The 16,736-nt window shown below is 44.3% G+C and overlaps 1 protein-coding gene across 4 annotated transcripts; it reads right to left on the minus strand.

Moving 5' to 3' along the window:
• Positions 1-1,937: 1,937 nt before the first annotated feature.
• On the minus strand, positions 1,938-16,592 carry OPALIN (oligodendrocytic myelin paranodal and inner loop protein). Of its 4 annotated transcripts, none has more exons than XM_024985818.2 (7): positions 16,101-16,592; positions 11,904-11,966; positions 8,433-8,537; positions 8,023-8,058; positions 6,773-6,892; positions 5,054-5,110; positions 1,938-3,720 (listed from the first exon to the last, which is right to left on the minus strand). In XM_024985818.2, the coding sequence occupies exons 1-7, from the start codon at positions 16,101-16,103 to the stop codon at positions 3,544-3,546; spliced, it is 561 nt and encodes a 186-aa protein (XP_024841586.1). In that variant the 5' UTR covers positions 16,104-16,592; the 3' UTR covers positions 1,938-3,543.
• Between the last annotated feature and the right edge of the window lie 144 nt (positions 16,593-16,736).

Below are 16,736 nucleotides of genomic sequence, written 5' to 3' on the forward strand. Positions count from 1 at the left end.
TGCTTTGAGAATCTGAAGAGATTAATGGAATCTCATCCTATGAGTAATGATTATTCATATAAAATTTGCATACAATTTCAGGGAATTCATATCTTCTTAAACCTAGGTTTAAAGGAATTCTGATTTTGCCTCAAGTTTGGATAATTCACCCATCATTCCTTCAGGTAAAGTGCTTCTACATTGTGCGTGGTTTGGGGAGGTTTTCGGGTCCTCAGTTCAGGATGACACTGAAAGCTCTTGAGAGTGGATTTCATTCTCCCTTTTAGGCACCAAGTATGTGAATCTATTTTTGTGTAATTCCAACTTCTCCAGAGGAAGACTGTGCTTGTCCTAGAAAGGACACCAACCACATTCCCATATCCTCTTGTTCTCCTGGCAAAATGCAGACTGAAAAAAGAGAGGTTGGGATTTCCCTGGTGGTCTAGTGGTTAAGACTCTGAGCTCCCAACCCAAGAGGTTTGGGTTCGATCCCTGATCAGGGAACTTAGATCCTGCATGCCACAACCAAGAGCTTGCCCTAAGCAATGAAGATCCTAACCCCGTCTGCTGCTAAGTCGCTTCAGTCGTGTCCGACTCTGTGCGACCCCATAGATGGCAGCCCACCAGGCTCTGCCGTCCCTGGGATTCTCCAGGCAAGAACACTGGAGTGGGTTTGTCAGGGAATGTTTAACAGTAGGATTCCTGTGTGCTGTTTCCTATCTCTCTTGAGCCCTCTGTTCCTTATCAGTTCCTGTCAGGAGAGAGAGGAGTGGCAAGCCAGTCCCAGGACTGAGATCATAGAGATGGGATGCTTGCATAGGATTCCCTTCATTAGCCTTTCCATACGGTGAAAGGGACTATCTATGACCCTCTTTTAATTTGGATTGCCTTTTGGCCTTATGGCCTCTATTGCTCCTTGTCTCCTTGGTAACTTGTAAAGTCTGGTCTTCTGATCTTTATCTGAAGAAGCCACCTTGTAATATGGTATATATACTCACACAGAATTCAATAAAGCACGCTTGCTCCACCAGAGACTTGGGTCCCTGTAGCCTTCCTTCTATCTCTCTATTGGCTGATCCCCTGGAGCACGAAGGCTCCCTACATAACCCAGGGAATATTAGCCTCTTTCCTTCTTTCACTTTCTTATCATCGACTCTGGACCACCAGGTTCTGGTCCATTAAAGGACCCCAACATGGGTTGCCATTTCCTTCTCCAATGCATTAAAGTGAAAAGTGAAAGTGAAGTCGTTCAGTTGTGTCCGACTCTTCACGACCCCATGGACTGCAGCCCACCAGGCTCCTCCGTCCATGGGATTTTCCAGGCAAGAGTACTGGAGTGGGTTGCCATTGCCTTCTCTGTGACCCCATCTGGTCAAATAAAAAAAACAAAGCAAAACCCAGAGGGCAGAGATTATTGCTCTGTGTGCTTTGGATGCTATTTTTTTAAAAACAGCTTTATAGTGGTATAACTGAGATACAATAATTGTATGTTTAAAGTGTACCATTAAAAAGTGTTGACATGTGACACACCCATAAAGTTATCACCACAATCAAGATGGAGAAGATATCCATTACCCCTTAGAGTTTCTCTGTGGCCCTTTGGAATCTCTCCCTCCACCTTTCCTCACCCCACCATCCCCAGGCAATGGTTGATACACTTTCTGTCACTATTAATTCGTTTGCATTTTCTAGAACATGACTGGCCAAGGCCATCCCAATGCTAGCACAGGCCCTAGGTTGGGGAGCCAGAGCTTCTGACTTCCAGTCTCAGCATTTTGCTCACAACCTGGGCTGCCCTCTGTAAACAACTTGAACATCTCCATCATCAGCCGAGCCGACAAAGTGCTAGCACCAGCTATATCCTGGAGATGATCTTGATTCCAACTCTAGGGCCAATGTCATATGCTTTAATATAGGCAAAGAAAAACCACAGACATGTTGGAGGGCCACAAGAATGCTCATTTTTGCTTTTCACTTTATTCCAAAATAAGCCCTTGTGCATCACAGCAGAAAAAAGGTGAAAGAAATATTGAACCTTGATAGTTTAGTAGAAACCATTTAAAATAAGGTAATAAGCAATGGATTGTAAGCAGAATTACATAAAATAAGTGGTCCAAAATATAAGTCACACCTTACTTTATAGACTATAAGTCATGTTTCTGTTCACCCTCACAACACTCCTAAGGGTAAAAGGAAGAACAGTCTCCATTTTGTACCTACAGAGCTAAGGTCCATGATCTGCCCCAGAGCTCACACTTATGAGTGTCAAGGCCAGGGCCACAATCATGTTCTCAGCAAATTCAAGGTCCTTCTCAACAGGTAAGAGAAGTAGCACCTGGATCACTGGGCAGGTCTGCTAAACACAGCCAGATCTGCTTGTTAACAGGTCTGGACTCAAGGGACTTAGCACAAAATGAATTTCACAAGGAACTCTGAAGAGCACGTGTTGGCATGGCAGTGATGGGGTGTGCGGAACCTGTCCTGGGTTGTTTGAATCAGAGGAGCCATGTTTGAGCATTTAGGGGCCCCATGTGAGAAAGGAGTATCTCCACAGCTCTTCAAGGGGGCCCGTGCAGCTGGTGGGCAGACCCGGGATCTCCTGGACCCAGGTTCTCCCATCAGGTGACAATGGACCTGCGCTAGGGAACCAGGGTTCCCAGAAGCCTCCTCCCAGGAGCGATGGTGAACACCTCACCTGATCCAGCTGCCGCTGTTCATGGGCTCCCCTCAGATGACAGTCAGGCTGGTGCTTGGATCATCCCTTTGGTCCTGTGTTCACCCACCCAGAGTACTCTTGACCTCTCTTCCTGCTCATGAGTTTTTCCCCATTGATGGTCCAAGGACTTGGACCTTTCTCTCTATTCCCACAAAATAGGTACAGCCCCTATTTCTAATAATCTTTTGAAGTAATCTCTGCCTTCCTTCCACCCTCTTTACCCTCAGCACACACATGTGCTCACAAACTTTGAATACTCTCTGATCACAAGAGAGAGTGATGAATGACCCAGCCACGGGCTTCCCCTGTGGTCAGGGAACATGTGGCTCCCCCTGATTTCTACCCTGAGGTGTTCAGAGATAAAGAACTGCTCCTTCTCACATGTCCCCCTTGAGTATCATTTATATTATTTATATTATATTATATTATTTATCCCAACCTGCACCATGTTAGCCTTGGCCAACCTGTCCATGGAAGCCAGGTCTAATGGCATTTTTGAGAAAATGGATGTGAAAAAAGATGAAAAGGTGAGCCACTGAGAAATCAAACTCTTTTCCCCAAATCATAAAGAAAAGCAAATCCCCATGTGGGGTCAGGAGCAGGGTTCAAGGGCTCCTTTGAATGCACAGCGACTTCACTGATTATTAAACCACAAGGTCTGAGAGTCAGAATGTACTGTATCAGATCAGTCGCTTAAAGAATAAAATCAACCCCTAAATTTTCCAGATCTGCAAATGAAGTTTGGAGTGGTTAAGAAGCAGCTTGGCTTCTCTCCTCGCTCCAGGCACGATCGATCCCTGTGTGTTTAGCTTGCTTCCAGCTCCAGCTCTGCTCCTTGGCTCGCTTCATCACTCCAGGCTCAGTCTTGGAATAAGCCACCACAGGCCCCTCCTTCTCTCCACTTCAACAGGAGGGCGGTAAGTGTCACGCATGGACTCCTCACTTCCTGATACTGTCTTCACATATATGTGGGCTTCTCCTCCTCCCATCATATTCTTCTCCTGGGTAGGTAACCTCCTAGGATTCTTTAGAAAACAAACAGGTTTAAAAAAAAAAAAACATCAAAGACTTTTGCTTCTGGCCAAGTTGGAGTAACAGCAACCAGATTTACCCTCCCACCTGAAACAACCAACCTTCAGACAAAACATTTGAAACATAGTTTTAAAGACATTGAACATCATCACTGGATGGGTTTTAATCTATTATCTTCCTATTTGTTTGCTATTTGTTCTATCTGTTGTTTTGGTACTTAAATTTTTTCCTGTCTTTTTTTCTATATGAATTTTAGAAGCACCCTATTGAGTTCTGTGAAAAATACCTGTTAAAATTTATATTGTAATATACAGATCAATTTGAAGTTGTTTGATATCTATATACTATTGAGTTCTTCAATCCAGGAGCATTGTATATAAACTCCCATTATTGAGGTTTTATTTAAATATCTTTTACTGAAATTTTATTATTCTCCATGAAAGGAGATTAATTTTGTTAGATTGATTCCTCATCATTCTATATATTTTTATTACCACTATAAAATTGTATTTTTAAAAAATTACTTTTTAAAATTAATTGTTACTGATTTTTAGAAACAAAAATTACTCTTTAATATTGACTTTTACCTCCAGTAAACTTGTTAAAATATCTTGCTAATTCTAGCGCTATATCTGTAGATAATTTGGCTTTTTATGTAGATAATCATATTATCTGCAAATAATGACACTTTTCTTTCTTCTTTTACAGTTTTATGCTTTCTGCTTCTTTTTTCTTTTCCTCTTTGTTGAGGTATACTTGACAAATGAAGGATATTTAAAGAGTACAGTGTGATTATTTGACATACGTATACACTGTGAAAGAATTCCACTTCATTGAGTTAATTTCTACTTTTTTTTCTCAACATGCTGCCCTGGCTAGGACCAAAATGTAATATCTCAGTAGAAATGGAAACAGTGAGCATCCTTGTTTCATTTCTGATCTGAAAGAGAATCATTAACATTTCACCTTTAGGTATGATATTTGCTGTGATTTTTTTTTTAAAAAAAGATGTCTTGTTTCAAGTTAAAAAAATTCCTTTAAAATTTTTAGTTTGCTCGGAATTCATATCACAAATGGCTGTTTAATGTTTTCGAACTCTCATCTCCTCTGGAAATGATCACACGGTTTTCTCTTTTGTCAGTGGAACAAATAATAGTAAATTAGTTTTCTAATAGGAATTCAACCTTAAATTCCTGTCCAGCCAATAGAAGTATAATGAGAACCTCCTCTGTGCTCACACTGTGCTCCTGTACACAACAGGCCTGAAGACCCTTAGCTTGTTTGTTGTGTGAATGATGTATAGTGACTATAATCAAGAGTTCTTACCTCAGCTATCTGGGGACTGTCATAGATTTCTGTAATTTCACAAGGCCTCTCACTTTCCTAAGTTGGTTAAGAATAAAATAAAAAAGAAGAAGAAATGAAAGGTTACAACATTTGCCTATGACCATAATTAAAATCAGTGGTTCTTAAACCTAGCCACACATTAGGATCAGTAGAGTGCTTTAAAAACAAAATAAACAAAAGGATAATAACTGGCCCCTAAAAAACCACAAACAAGAGATACCATTGTGAGTTACTTGAGAAATAATATAGGTTGACACTGTGGAGAAGTGGGTGGGAGTAGAAATGAAACGAGATTGGCCGCTGTGGATAACTAGATTCTTTATACTATCCCCTCTCCTTTAGTCTCCAGTACTCCAGTACTCCAGTACTCTTGCCTGGAAAATCCCATGGATGGAGGAGCCTGGTAGGCTGCAGTTCATGGGGTCGCTACGAGTCAGACTCGACTTCACTTTCACTTTCACTTTTCACTTTCATGCATTGGAGAAGGAAATGGCAACCCACTCCAGTGTTCTTGCCTGGAGAATCCCAGGGACGGGGGAGCCTGGTGGGCTGCCATCTATGGGGTCGCATAGAGTCAGACACGACTGAAGTGACTTAGCAGCAGCAGCAGCTACTTTAGTATCTGTTTGTTGAAGGTTTTTTGATACCAGTGCCACAGCTCTATCATCCAGAGATTCTGATTTAATTGGAGTTATTTTGGAGTTGAAATAACCAAGAAACAGAAAATGTTCTATCACTTGCCCAGGTTCACATATAAATTGTAAAGTGGCAGACTCAGGGATAGTACCTAGGTTTTTTACTCCCAATGGCACCCCACTCCAGTACTCTTGCCTGGAAATCCCATGGATGGAGGAGCCTGATAGGCTGCAGTCCATGGGGTCTCGAAGAGTCAGACACGACTGAGCAACTTCACTTTCACTTTTCACTTTCTTGCATTGGAGAAGGAAATGGCAACCCACTCCAGTGTTCTTGCCTGGAGAATCCCAGGGACGGGGGAGCCTGGTGGGCTGCTGTCTATGGGGTCGCACAGAGTCAGACATGACTGAAGCGACTTAGCAGCAGCAGCAGCAGCAACACCAGTGTGAGAACAATCAGAAATGCTTATAAATAAGGATGGAATTAGAACACAGAGACCACACAATACCACTGTATTACAACCATGGCCTCTGGTTGGATATGGGTCAGAGTGGCCCTTGAATTCTGAGCCTGGTCTCCAGAGAACTCTGGTATTTGTAACGGGTGGGGTCAGATGTGTGTGACCGATGTGTGTTAGGATGTAGAAAAAGTACAAAGATAAATAGAGTCACATGCTCCTGGACATATCCTTGTGATGGACAGCTCAGCAACTGTTTCTCGTCTTTCGTAAGTTCACCTCCATTTTCTTTGAGAAGCTTGTGTCCTTGTTTCTCAAGGTCAGAAAACACACTCACGGCACAGACGTGTTTCCATGGCAACAAACATCCCTCTCTGCTCCTACTTGTGCCACCCCAGTACTGTCAAGGGACCTGAGGATTGGATGATATATCAGCTCTGCCGGGAGGGTAGGGTCATGAGTCTGAGGCAGAAACTGAGGCTCAGAAACACCCACCCTTGTGTCCTCAGAAAACAGACACAAGTCCTGACACCCCCAGCCCAAAGCCAGTTCATTGAATACTGATTCCCGCCAACATGTCGCGACCCAAAGAAACTGCCAGTCACCTCAGTGGACTCACTGCTGCTTCTTCTTCGGTGAATCAGAGTAAACAGTAAGGCTACCAGCAGGGCCGTGGCTACCAGGGACGGGATGCTTGCTGCTAACCCAAGAGAAGGCCCACAGTCCTGCACAGAGAAAACAGTCAGGTTCTCCCGGAAAAAAAGGGAAGAGTTCAAAAGATTAAAATTAAAACAAAACTCTGCATGGATTCTCAGTGTCCTACACAAAATCAAAGGGGGAATGAAATACAGTGAAAAATTCTTTCCAATGTACATGACAAATGGCTGATTTTCATTATACTTAATTCACGTTGTTTAAATTGATAGGAAAAGGACAATAATTCAGTAGAAAATTGGACAAACATATGAACAGGCCATTCCTAGAAACAGAAATGTGTGTCGTATCAATACAGGAAAAGCTGAAAAACAGTTCAAAGCAAAAATTAGCATCCTTATCTGTTAGTTCAGCAAAAAGTAAAATATATACCAAAAAGTTTTACTGTATACCACACCATTTTGATATGAATTTTTTAAATTTATGTACAATAAATGCATGAACTGATTAATTTCCAAATTCACATTTGCTTTGATTCGAGTGGAAGTAGCCATGCTCGTAGCCCCATAAGTTTTCATATTTGTAATTACTTGCAGAGAGTATTGAGAAGCCCTGTAAATGTGCAACGATCATATGACACTCGAGTCTTCGTCACTTTTGAGGGGGTGATTTTGTTAAAGAATGACAAAACACAGAAAAGTACATAAATTACAAATATGTGGCTTGATGACGTCATGTGATGAACCCATCCAGGTAACCTGCCCCTAGATGAGGAAACAGAACGTTGCGAGCCCCTGAGAAGCCCCCTTGGGCTCCTATCCAGCCACTGCATGTATATCCCGAAATCTATCACTGTAGTTTAGCTTGGTCTATTTTTCAGTGTTATCTTGAACAGTAGAAAGATAGTGTTATCTTTCTATCAAGAACAGTAGTGTTATCTTGATGAAAGTAGAAAGTATGTACTTTCACGTCTAGCTTCTTTTGTTCCAGACTTTGTGGAACCATCTATGATTGTTCACGTTCTCCTTCCCTTTCGAACTGAGTTGGTTGTAAGAAACACAGTTGAGCAGATTATGTGCTTGGTGACAGGTCACATAGCAAACGTCATCTAATCTTCACAATGAATGCACAAGATGGGTACAGCATTATCCCGATTCTAAGCAACTGAACCAAGGCTCCATAATTTAAGTGGCATACTTACGGTTCCTTTTCCATCAGTCACAACTGGAGAGGAAGTCTGCGTAGAAAAAGAACATACATCTTAAGAGAACAAAATCTATAGCATGCACATCATATAAGATAGTCTGCCCAAGGTTAAGCTGTAAATGCCTAAAGTATATCCCTTTGCTAACATTTCTATTAAAAACAACAGAAGACAACAACTGTGGACTAGAACCTTCCTCAATCCTTCCCAGGTAAGAAGGAATACAATCGGTTACAAGGCATGAGAAATCAGAAATTCAGGTGAGAGCTTTGTTATTCACCCTGTGGATTTGCCATAATACATTTTACAACTCAAAAAGGCTTTATCCTGTCCCAAGTTCCCACACCCTTCCCAGCACACTTTGGGCCTACTTGTCCCCATTGCTAGAAAGGAAAAAATATAAATACCGGTGGAGCCAGGCTCTTTAAGAAGACCTTGGAGGAAGGAAGTCTGAGTTGCTCCGTCGTGTCCAACTCTTTGTGACCCCATGGACTGTAGCTCACTAGGCTCCTCTGTCCAGGCAAGAATCATGGTGTGGGTTGCCACATCCTCCTCCAGAGTATCTTCCCAACCCAGGAATTAAACCCAGGTCTCCTGCATTGCAGGCAGATTCTTTACCATCTGAGCCATAAGGGAAGACAACTTGTTTCTAAGAAGGCCTTACTTGTTCCCTTACCACAGTGAAGCAGATGGCTTGGGCAGGTCTCTGAAGCTGTGAATTATCCATATTCCTGGCATAATTCCACGTTGAATGAATACATGTTTCTAGTTCACGGCTCCACTCAAAGAGGGGCACTGAATTTTACCCATTTATGAGATATTTCAGATGAGAGTCTTACCTGGATGGATAAATCTCAGGGCACAAAGTTCCATGTTAGCAACTAACTCATGTAAGCTATGCTAGGTGGTGGAGTGTGGGGTTAAGTCTCCTTCTGGAATGGGGTGTTGATTTCTCCACTCACAAGCTCATGGGCCTCATTTCTTCATTCATAAAATAGGGCTGTGAGCACCTACCTCTAGGGTTGTTTGGAGGATCAAATGTGCACCAGGAGTAGAAGCTTTGATCATTCCTTTAAACTTGGCAAAGCTCTGGCCAGACCTGTTATTTATTGAATATTCTCATCAACCATGGGCTTCCCCAGTGGCTCAGATAGTGAAAAGTCTGCCTGCTCTGCAGTAGACCCAGGTTCGACCCCTGGGTTGGGAAGATCTCCTGGAGAAGGAAATGGCAAACTACTCTAGTATTCTTGCCTGGAAAATCCCATAGACAGAGGAGCCTGGAGGGCTACAGTCCAGGGGGTCACAAAGAGTAGGACACAGCAGAGGGACTTCACTTTCACTCATCAACTTCAGTGAGTACATTGGAATTTCAGTGGCTTTGTCTTTTTGATAGTTTTCTCTATTTTGCAAAAAAAAAAAAAAAAGATCCAGATCTCAGAGAAGTTATGGGTCTTCTCCCAGGTTTCACAGATAAATTTAACCTGAACTTGGATGTTTGCATTCAAGCCTAGACCTCTTTCCCAGAGAGCTCCGATCAAAGAAATATTTGCTTAACTTGGTATTGACACTTGGTACTTAAATGGTTTTAGTTTTACTGAAACACAGTCTCACCACCACCCCACAATATGACCTTAATGCTGTGTTTGCCTAAAGTGTTCTGTTTCTCAGGGTGATGGGGAGACTTAGATATTGTTTCAGGTAAGATGTTCTGCTTTCAGGTTACAGAAATTCATTTGAGCTGCCTTTGCCCCGCTCCCAGAATGAGTTAACTCTAGTGATTCAGGGGTTCCTCGTGGATCCCACAGGTGGTGGGAATCTGGCTTCTCCCAGTCACTGGAGCTGGGCCTGAGACTCTGTCATGACCAAAGATCCCTTCTTCCTGGGATCGCTCCGTCACTCCTGGACAGCATGGCCTTTGACTTGTGCTCTTCTCTGCCTGTTTGCTTCCTTCTTTCTCTCCCTGGATGGATTTTTCTGCCCTCATGAACACCTGCTAAGTGTACCAGCAAATGCATATGAAACACTTATTATGTGCCAGGCTGTTCAAATACTTTCCCTCTATCAGCTCATTTATTCTTCACAACAGCCAGTGAAGCAGGACTAAAATGATCCCCATTTTACAGTAGAGAAGAGTGAGGCACAAAGAAGTGAAGTAACTTGTGTGAGTCACACAGCCCTCAGTGGTAGATGCCAAGTGGTCTGACTTCAGGGTCCAGGCTCTGCCTTCCATGACAAATGCAGTACCCCATCCCTAATTTTCATACTAGACAGTTCAGTGTGGCCCAGCAGGGGCTGACTTGCATATGTGGCCCTGTTCCCCACTCCCTGCAGAGAGGCTCTGACGCACCTGGCATCCACCTCCCCCCACTTTCCAGGGCATCCAGCTACACCAAAAGGGAAGGATTATGTGGCAGAAATATAATCACAGATAGGGTGGCCAGATGTCCTGGTTGTTCAGAAAAGTTGCCTAGGTTGCAACACATTCAGTGCTAAAACCAGACAGTCCCAGGCAGACTGGGGTGGCTGTTGTCCTACATAGATTCAAAGGGAGGAGGGACAGTTCTCAGAGAAATAGGCTGTTAACCAAGAAGACACTCCAAAAGGTGCTGACTTGCAGCATTAGTGCCTCCCTCTAACCCCCTCACCCTCACGGCCCTAAGCAACGGCTCCTTGCTTCTCTGAGTTACCTTCCTAGGCTGAGCCAAGCCAGGATAAGACAGAACCTGGGATCTCTACAGACCGGCTGGCTTCGAGTAGCCAGGTAGGAAGTGCCACCAGTTGCATATTGAAAGATTTGGACAGGGAAGGACAAGGATAGGGGAATAGGCTATTGACAATATTGACAATAGGCTACTGTCAGCCTCTGCAGACAATAGGCAGAGGCTGAAGCAGGGAGCTGAGTGAGTCAGGGAGGTTCAGAAGACAGGGCCTTCACCAGGAGGGTGGAGCAGGGGCCGGGAAGTCAGGGATAGGGTCAGGGTCGCCAGTGTGGGCAGCGAAGGCAGCAGTGGGTCACGAGGGTCTGCATTTCCAGTGCTCTCCAGGATGCTGCCCTCATGTTACAGTACACGTGAGCACCAGCTTAGGCGTCCTCTTTCCTGGCAGTCTCAGTCTATTTTCTTTGAATAACTATGTGACTTAGAAAAACTTGGCATAGCCCAAACCACTAAAAACCTGGGCCAGGAAAATGCCTAGTTCCATCAGAGCAGCAATTCTGGTCAGAAAACAATCCTGGCATGTTATCTTCTAAACAACAGGAGAACAAAAGACGGAGGGTCAATTCTGGATTGAAACTGTCCGCCATCATCAATTGAAAATCTCCATGTGGACTTGGAACTGTCATAACCCAGAGCCATAAGATGTTCATTCATCTTGACCCAATGATTTCCCTTCTAGACTTCATTCTAAGGAAATCAGGTTAAGTGCCAACAAGGATTTATTTATACCTATGCTTATCACAAAAGAATTCTTAATTGTGATTGGTCATTTAGTTAAATAATTCGCTTGAAGAAATGTCATGAGACCATCCTCAGTTACTTTTATAAAGGCTGATAGAAAACATTTGTTATATAAAATTACAGGTGAGAAGATCATGGTATGAAGACAACAGAAGTCAAAATTTATGTAGGGCCAAACAGGACTGGAAGGAGTGACCCCCGTGTTTTCTGCTGATGGCAATTTAAGTGTTTTTTGGTTTCTTGCTATATTCCTTTTCAAAACGTGTATTTATAATTCTTATCATTGAGAATATGTCTCTCAGCACCCCCAGCTCTTTGTAGTGCTTTGAAACCTGTGTAACATTACAGCTTTACATGAGGTTTATGTGATGGTGTCCCGGAGGCCCAATGTCAACTCTGCACTGATCTCTGCTCACCTACCTGGTAAGCGGGGGCCGCTGTACTCACCGTGTTGGCCGGCAGTGTGAAGTTCAGTGAAAAACTCTGCAAGAGAGAAGGAAACCTTAAAGGTTCCAGTAATGGTCAGCCAGGCCATTGTCTGACCCCTCCACCAAGTGAGGAGAATGTGCTGACCCCACAGGCTCAGTCAGCTCCAGCCTCCTCTCCCAATCTTGGCCCCTGAAGAGGCAGGGGAGCAGGTGAGTCAGGGGTCATGAGATCCCCCCTCAGCATCAAGGCAGTCCTCCCCTTCCTCCCCTCCCAGGCCCGCACCAGGGCCAGTTTAAGGGACCAGCCAGTCAAGCTACTTCCTGAGAGGTCCTGACTCAAAAGGGCAGCAAAAACATTACTAGAAACGTTCAGCAGAGTGCTGAAAGTTGTTTTGTTTTTTCCTTTCTCTCCCTGGAACTCCCCTCAGGAAGCAAACTGTGTAGACTGATGCCACTTCTTCTTGGGGTGGGAAGTAAGACCCCAGGGGCTCCCACTTCAACTCCCTCACTGGAGGAGAATTTGAGAAAGCTATGTTTCCCTTTTTACTGAGTCCAAGGCAGGGGTTTCAGGCTGGAGCTGAGCTGGTTGGGATGACAGAGGAAAGGGGCTAATGCTCTGTGACCTCCCCTCACGTAGAACCCAGCCTCACGTCTCCCTCAAATATGGGGTCAATATTTAAAGATCTTGGGCTTTATACACACTACCAAGTATAAAATGACCTTTGCATGTGGTGCTACTGGTAAAGAATCCACCTGCCAATGCAGGAGACGCAAGAGATATGGGTTCACTCCCTGGATTGGGAAGATCCCCAGAAGTAGGAAATGGCAACCCACTGCAGTATTTTTGCCTGAAAAATTCCATGGACCGAGGAGCCTGGCAGGCTACAGTCCACGGAGTTGCAAAGAGCTGGACATGACTCAGTGACTGAGCGCATGTATCAAATAGGTAATTAATAAGAACCTGCTGTATAGCACAGAGAACTCTACTCAATGCTCTGAGGTGACCTAAATGGGAAGCAAATAGAAAAAGAGGGGATATATATATATTTGATTCACTTTGCCAGAAACTAACCAACATTGTAAAGCAACTATACTCCAATAAAAATTAAAAAAAAAAATCATGGACTCAATAGGGCACCAACTTGTTAGCCTATCCACGTGTCCACTTTCCAGGATCAGGTCCTGCCCAGGGCCTCTGGTGGCTCTTTCTTCCTCCCTGTTCCCATCTTCCATCCTTCCAGTTTGGACTCTTTCATGTCAGTTTCTTCCAGCTGCTCTTTACCCAGTGCCTTTCCTGCCTGGATGTGAAAAATGGGTGGACTCTGCTCCAACTCAGCTGGTGACAGTTTCTGCCCCTGGCTCAAGGGGCTGGAGTGGTCTTGTTTCTACCTGATTGGCCCCTCTCCGTGTCCAGTCACCCTTGAATCATGCCCCCTGGCCGGGCTCTCTCTCATTCAGCCCCAGCCTCCCCAATCCCTGACAACTTGGCTTAAACTCCAGCTCCTGATCTTCCTGAAGCCTCTGAAACCTGGTTTTGTCATTCTAGAAGCAATGTGCTTACTAAGATTTAAAATGAAATGTTAGCCAATAATGAGAAGATTGGGATGGATTAGAGAATCCTAAGATTTCAGAACTGAAGTGCCTCCAAGATTGTCTACCTCAGATCTTCATTTTACAGAAGAGGAAGCTGAGGCCCAGGGACTTCTCAGAAATTCCCTCATGGATAAATGAGAAGATTTAGGGCTTATCTCTTAAAACAGACAAATGAGATTGGTCCATGTGACTCAAATCCAACCTGGAAGATGGGTCTAGAGACGATAGCACCAATATATACAAAATTGATGAAACACCTACTCTAGCTAGCTTTCAGGTAGGTTGGAATTCAGAGAGGTCAATGAATGAGAAACTCTTTTGTCAACTAAAAATGTTTCAAGCACCTACAAGGTATAGTTCCCACTGTCGCCTGCCCCAGAGATTGTCTTTCAATCAGGATGGCCCCAGCAGGCCAGCACCCTTCAGTGGCAACGTTCACTTCTCTGTCTTTTAGCAACAGGAAACCCTTACTTTATAGAAAAGAAAATTGAGGTGAGAATTTGAATGGATTGCCCAAGTTCACATGATCTGTTGGCTGTCACTAGGACTTGGGTCTTTTGGTGACAGCCTATTTCTTTCTTTTTTTAGGAAAAAAAAAAAATTATTTACTTATCGGGCTGTGCTGGGTCTTAGTTATAGCATGCAGGATCTTTAAGTTTGGGGCATTCAAACTCTTGGTTGCGGTATGTGGGATCTAGTTTCCTGACCAGGGATAGAACCCAGGACCCCTGCTTTGGGAGTGCAGAGTGTTAGCCAATGGACCACCAGGGAAAGTCCCAGCAGCCTCTTTCTCCCAGGTCACAGGCTTCCTCAGGACTCCTGGAGTTTCTTCAGAATAATTGGAGCCCCCAGGCTCACAGCACTTTGCACCTCCTCTTCCAAGACAGTATTAGAAAGACATCTGAGCTACTTAGGTCTTTTTGCTCAAGGGACCGACCTTCATGCTAACATCGACCAAGCCCACAGAGGATGCTGGCTGGTCACGGCATCAAATGCAGCTGCCCAGAGCCTTATCTCATCAGCAAACACTAGCTACTGATGTCAGCAGGCCCAGGACAAAGCTTTCTTTGGGGGACAACAGAAGGGAGGAGCAGCAACAAGGGGGCCACTGCACGTGCTGTTTATCAACATTTGGATGACGAAGATTTTGGCCAACTTCAGAAAGACATTTCTATTTCGTAGAAACACACTACAGTACTCTCACGGAGAAAACAACATCACGTAAATGTGGGTGGAGAAGAATCTGACTCAGTGTCCTTTAGAGAGAAAGCTGATTGGGGCGAGGCAACTCTGACCTTGGAGTCCCCTGATCTGGATTCAAGTCCACTTTGCCACTTAGTAGCTGTGTGGCCTGGGGAAAGTGACTCAGGCTCTCTGGTTTCCTTTTCTTCATAACAAATCTATTCTCCCAGGCAGTTATTCCATCCTCAAAACTGGGATACTGTTAACTTGCCCTGCCTATCTCATGGGATAAACTCAAAGGAACTAATGTCTGTGGCAGCTCCTTCAAAACTATAAATTATTCCAGGTGGGGGATCCCATGGTGTCATATTCTTCATGGCCTGACCAGCATGGAGCAAGGCACAGGGAAGTCACTAGGACAATCTTGTTGGGTGCAATTGTCTGCATGAATTTACAATATTCAAAGTACAGGAATTTGGTACAAGACACTCATCGCTAGTCTAAGCACTGTGTTGATATCTACATAGTGGTTCCAAAGGGACATCAGGAGCTCAGTGGTTGAGTGTCACTCATTGTGAGTCTGCTGTTTGTGATGGGAATGAGGGGAGATGGGCTAACTACTCACGGTGACTGAGGATGCCCCATGTGTCACACACTGTACGCATCCCCACAAGGGGCACACTCTCACCCCTACATCATGGGTGAGGGAACCAAGAGACCAAGACAGGCTTCTCAAGGTCCCCAGCTGGTCAGTGGGAGAGGCTGGATAGGGAGAGGCTGGATAAGAAGAGGCTGGATCGTCTAAATAAAAAATCTTATTTCACAGATCTTCCTAACTCCAAATCTGAACAGCCCCTTTTACTAATCTCTTTAATAAAGGAATCACAGAAGCCCCTTCTAACTCAGCAAACTTCATTTGATTGAGTCACAACCAAACATGTACCACAAGTCAGTAAGAAAGGTGGACAGTTTCTGATGCAACTTATGAGTCTCTCTGTTTTGGATCACACAGCAAAAGGCAGACTAAACAAATAAGGATAAAGGACTCATTGCTCCAACTGGGAAATGAGTTTAGCTGAAACATTTACTCTGCACCCTTGTAGGTGGGGTTTTAAAAACAAAACCTTAATATTAAAATATAGGCGGCATCAGCAAATATCAGATGAGAATTCTTAATGATTAGTATTTCATACCAGTAGGAAAATAATTTCATATTTTAATGATTAGTATTTCGTACTAACAGGAAAATAATTTCATACTAATAGGAAAATAATTAAAAGCCAAGCTCCTTAACTTCCTTTCACTGAAGGTAATTATATTTGAATTAGAAGATGTGAGCTTTAAAAGCCTGGGTATTGTTGTTTATAGAAAGAAATGAAGGCTAGGCAGAGGAAAGATGCTCAGTTTCACTCACCATTTCCAACAGCTTCCCAAGAGCCTTCTCCGAACGCTGCCCTTGGCAACCTCGACTTTTTGCTGGTGTTATTGGCTTGTGTCTTGCATTTGTAGGAACATCCAACTGGGAGAGTAAGGGTGCCAAGAGAAGAGATGGCTCCACCAGAGCTCTGGCCAAGCCGTTTATGGTCAGGGGAGTAGCCGAGTGGTTGGCCCATCCCTCAGGCCAAGCCGTTTATGGTCAGGGCAGTAGCCGAGTGGTTGGCCCATCCCTCAGGGGAGATGCTCTCCTGCTCCGTGGCCACCGTGTATGACCCGGGTCACCTATGCTCTCTGCTTTCATTTTCTGTCCTTTTCACTTTCAAGCTCCTTCCTTGGTTACATCTTCATCTCAGCAAAGAACTCAGAGCTGGCCCGAGACCTCAGTGACTCCTGCAGCCAGCAGCTCTTTAGAAACAATGGGTTACACACAGGCTGAGTGAGGCTGGCCACTCCACCCCCAGTGGCCCCGCAGTGGCATTGATCACCGTCCCAGCAATGAGGGAGTCAACACATCACCAGCATCGATGGAGGGGGTGCCTGGGGATGGGGGCTGGAGCCTGCTCTGTGTTGGAGGCAGGGCTGTACCTGCTTTAGGTGATGAGCATGAGTTGAG

The sequence above is a fragment of the Bos taurus genome, chromosome 26, assembly GCF_002263795.3.
Source record: "Bos taurus isolate L1 Dominette 01449 registration number 42190680 breed Hereford chromosome 26, ARS-UCD2.0, whole genome shotgun sequence".
Classification (NCBI taxonomy): Eukaryota; Metazoa; Chordata; class Mammalia; order Artiodactyla; family Bovidae; genus Bos; species Bos taurus.

Bases quoted from the DNA above. Each gene is read 5' to 3' on its own strand.
- OPALIN (XM_024985818.2), bottom strand. The intron at 8,538-11,903 runs GTAGGTGAGCAG...TTGCCTGGACAG, and splicing joins CAGCGGCCCCCGCTTACCAG to AGGAGCCTAGTGAGCTACAG. The intron at 5,111-6,772 runs GTGACTGGCAGT...TAACCAACTTAG, and splicing joins GCAGCAGTGAGTCCACTGAG to GAAAGTGAGAGGCCTTGTGA.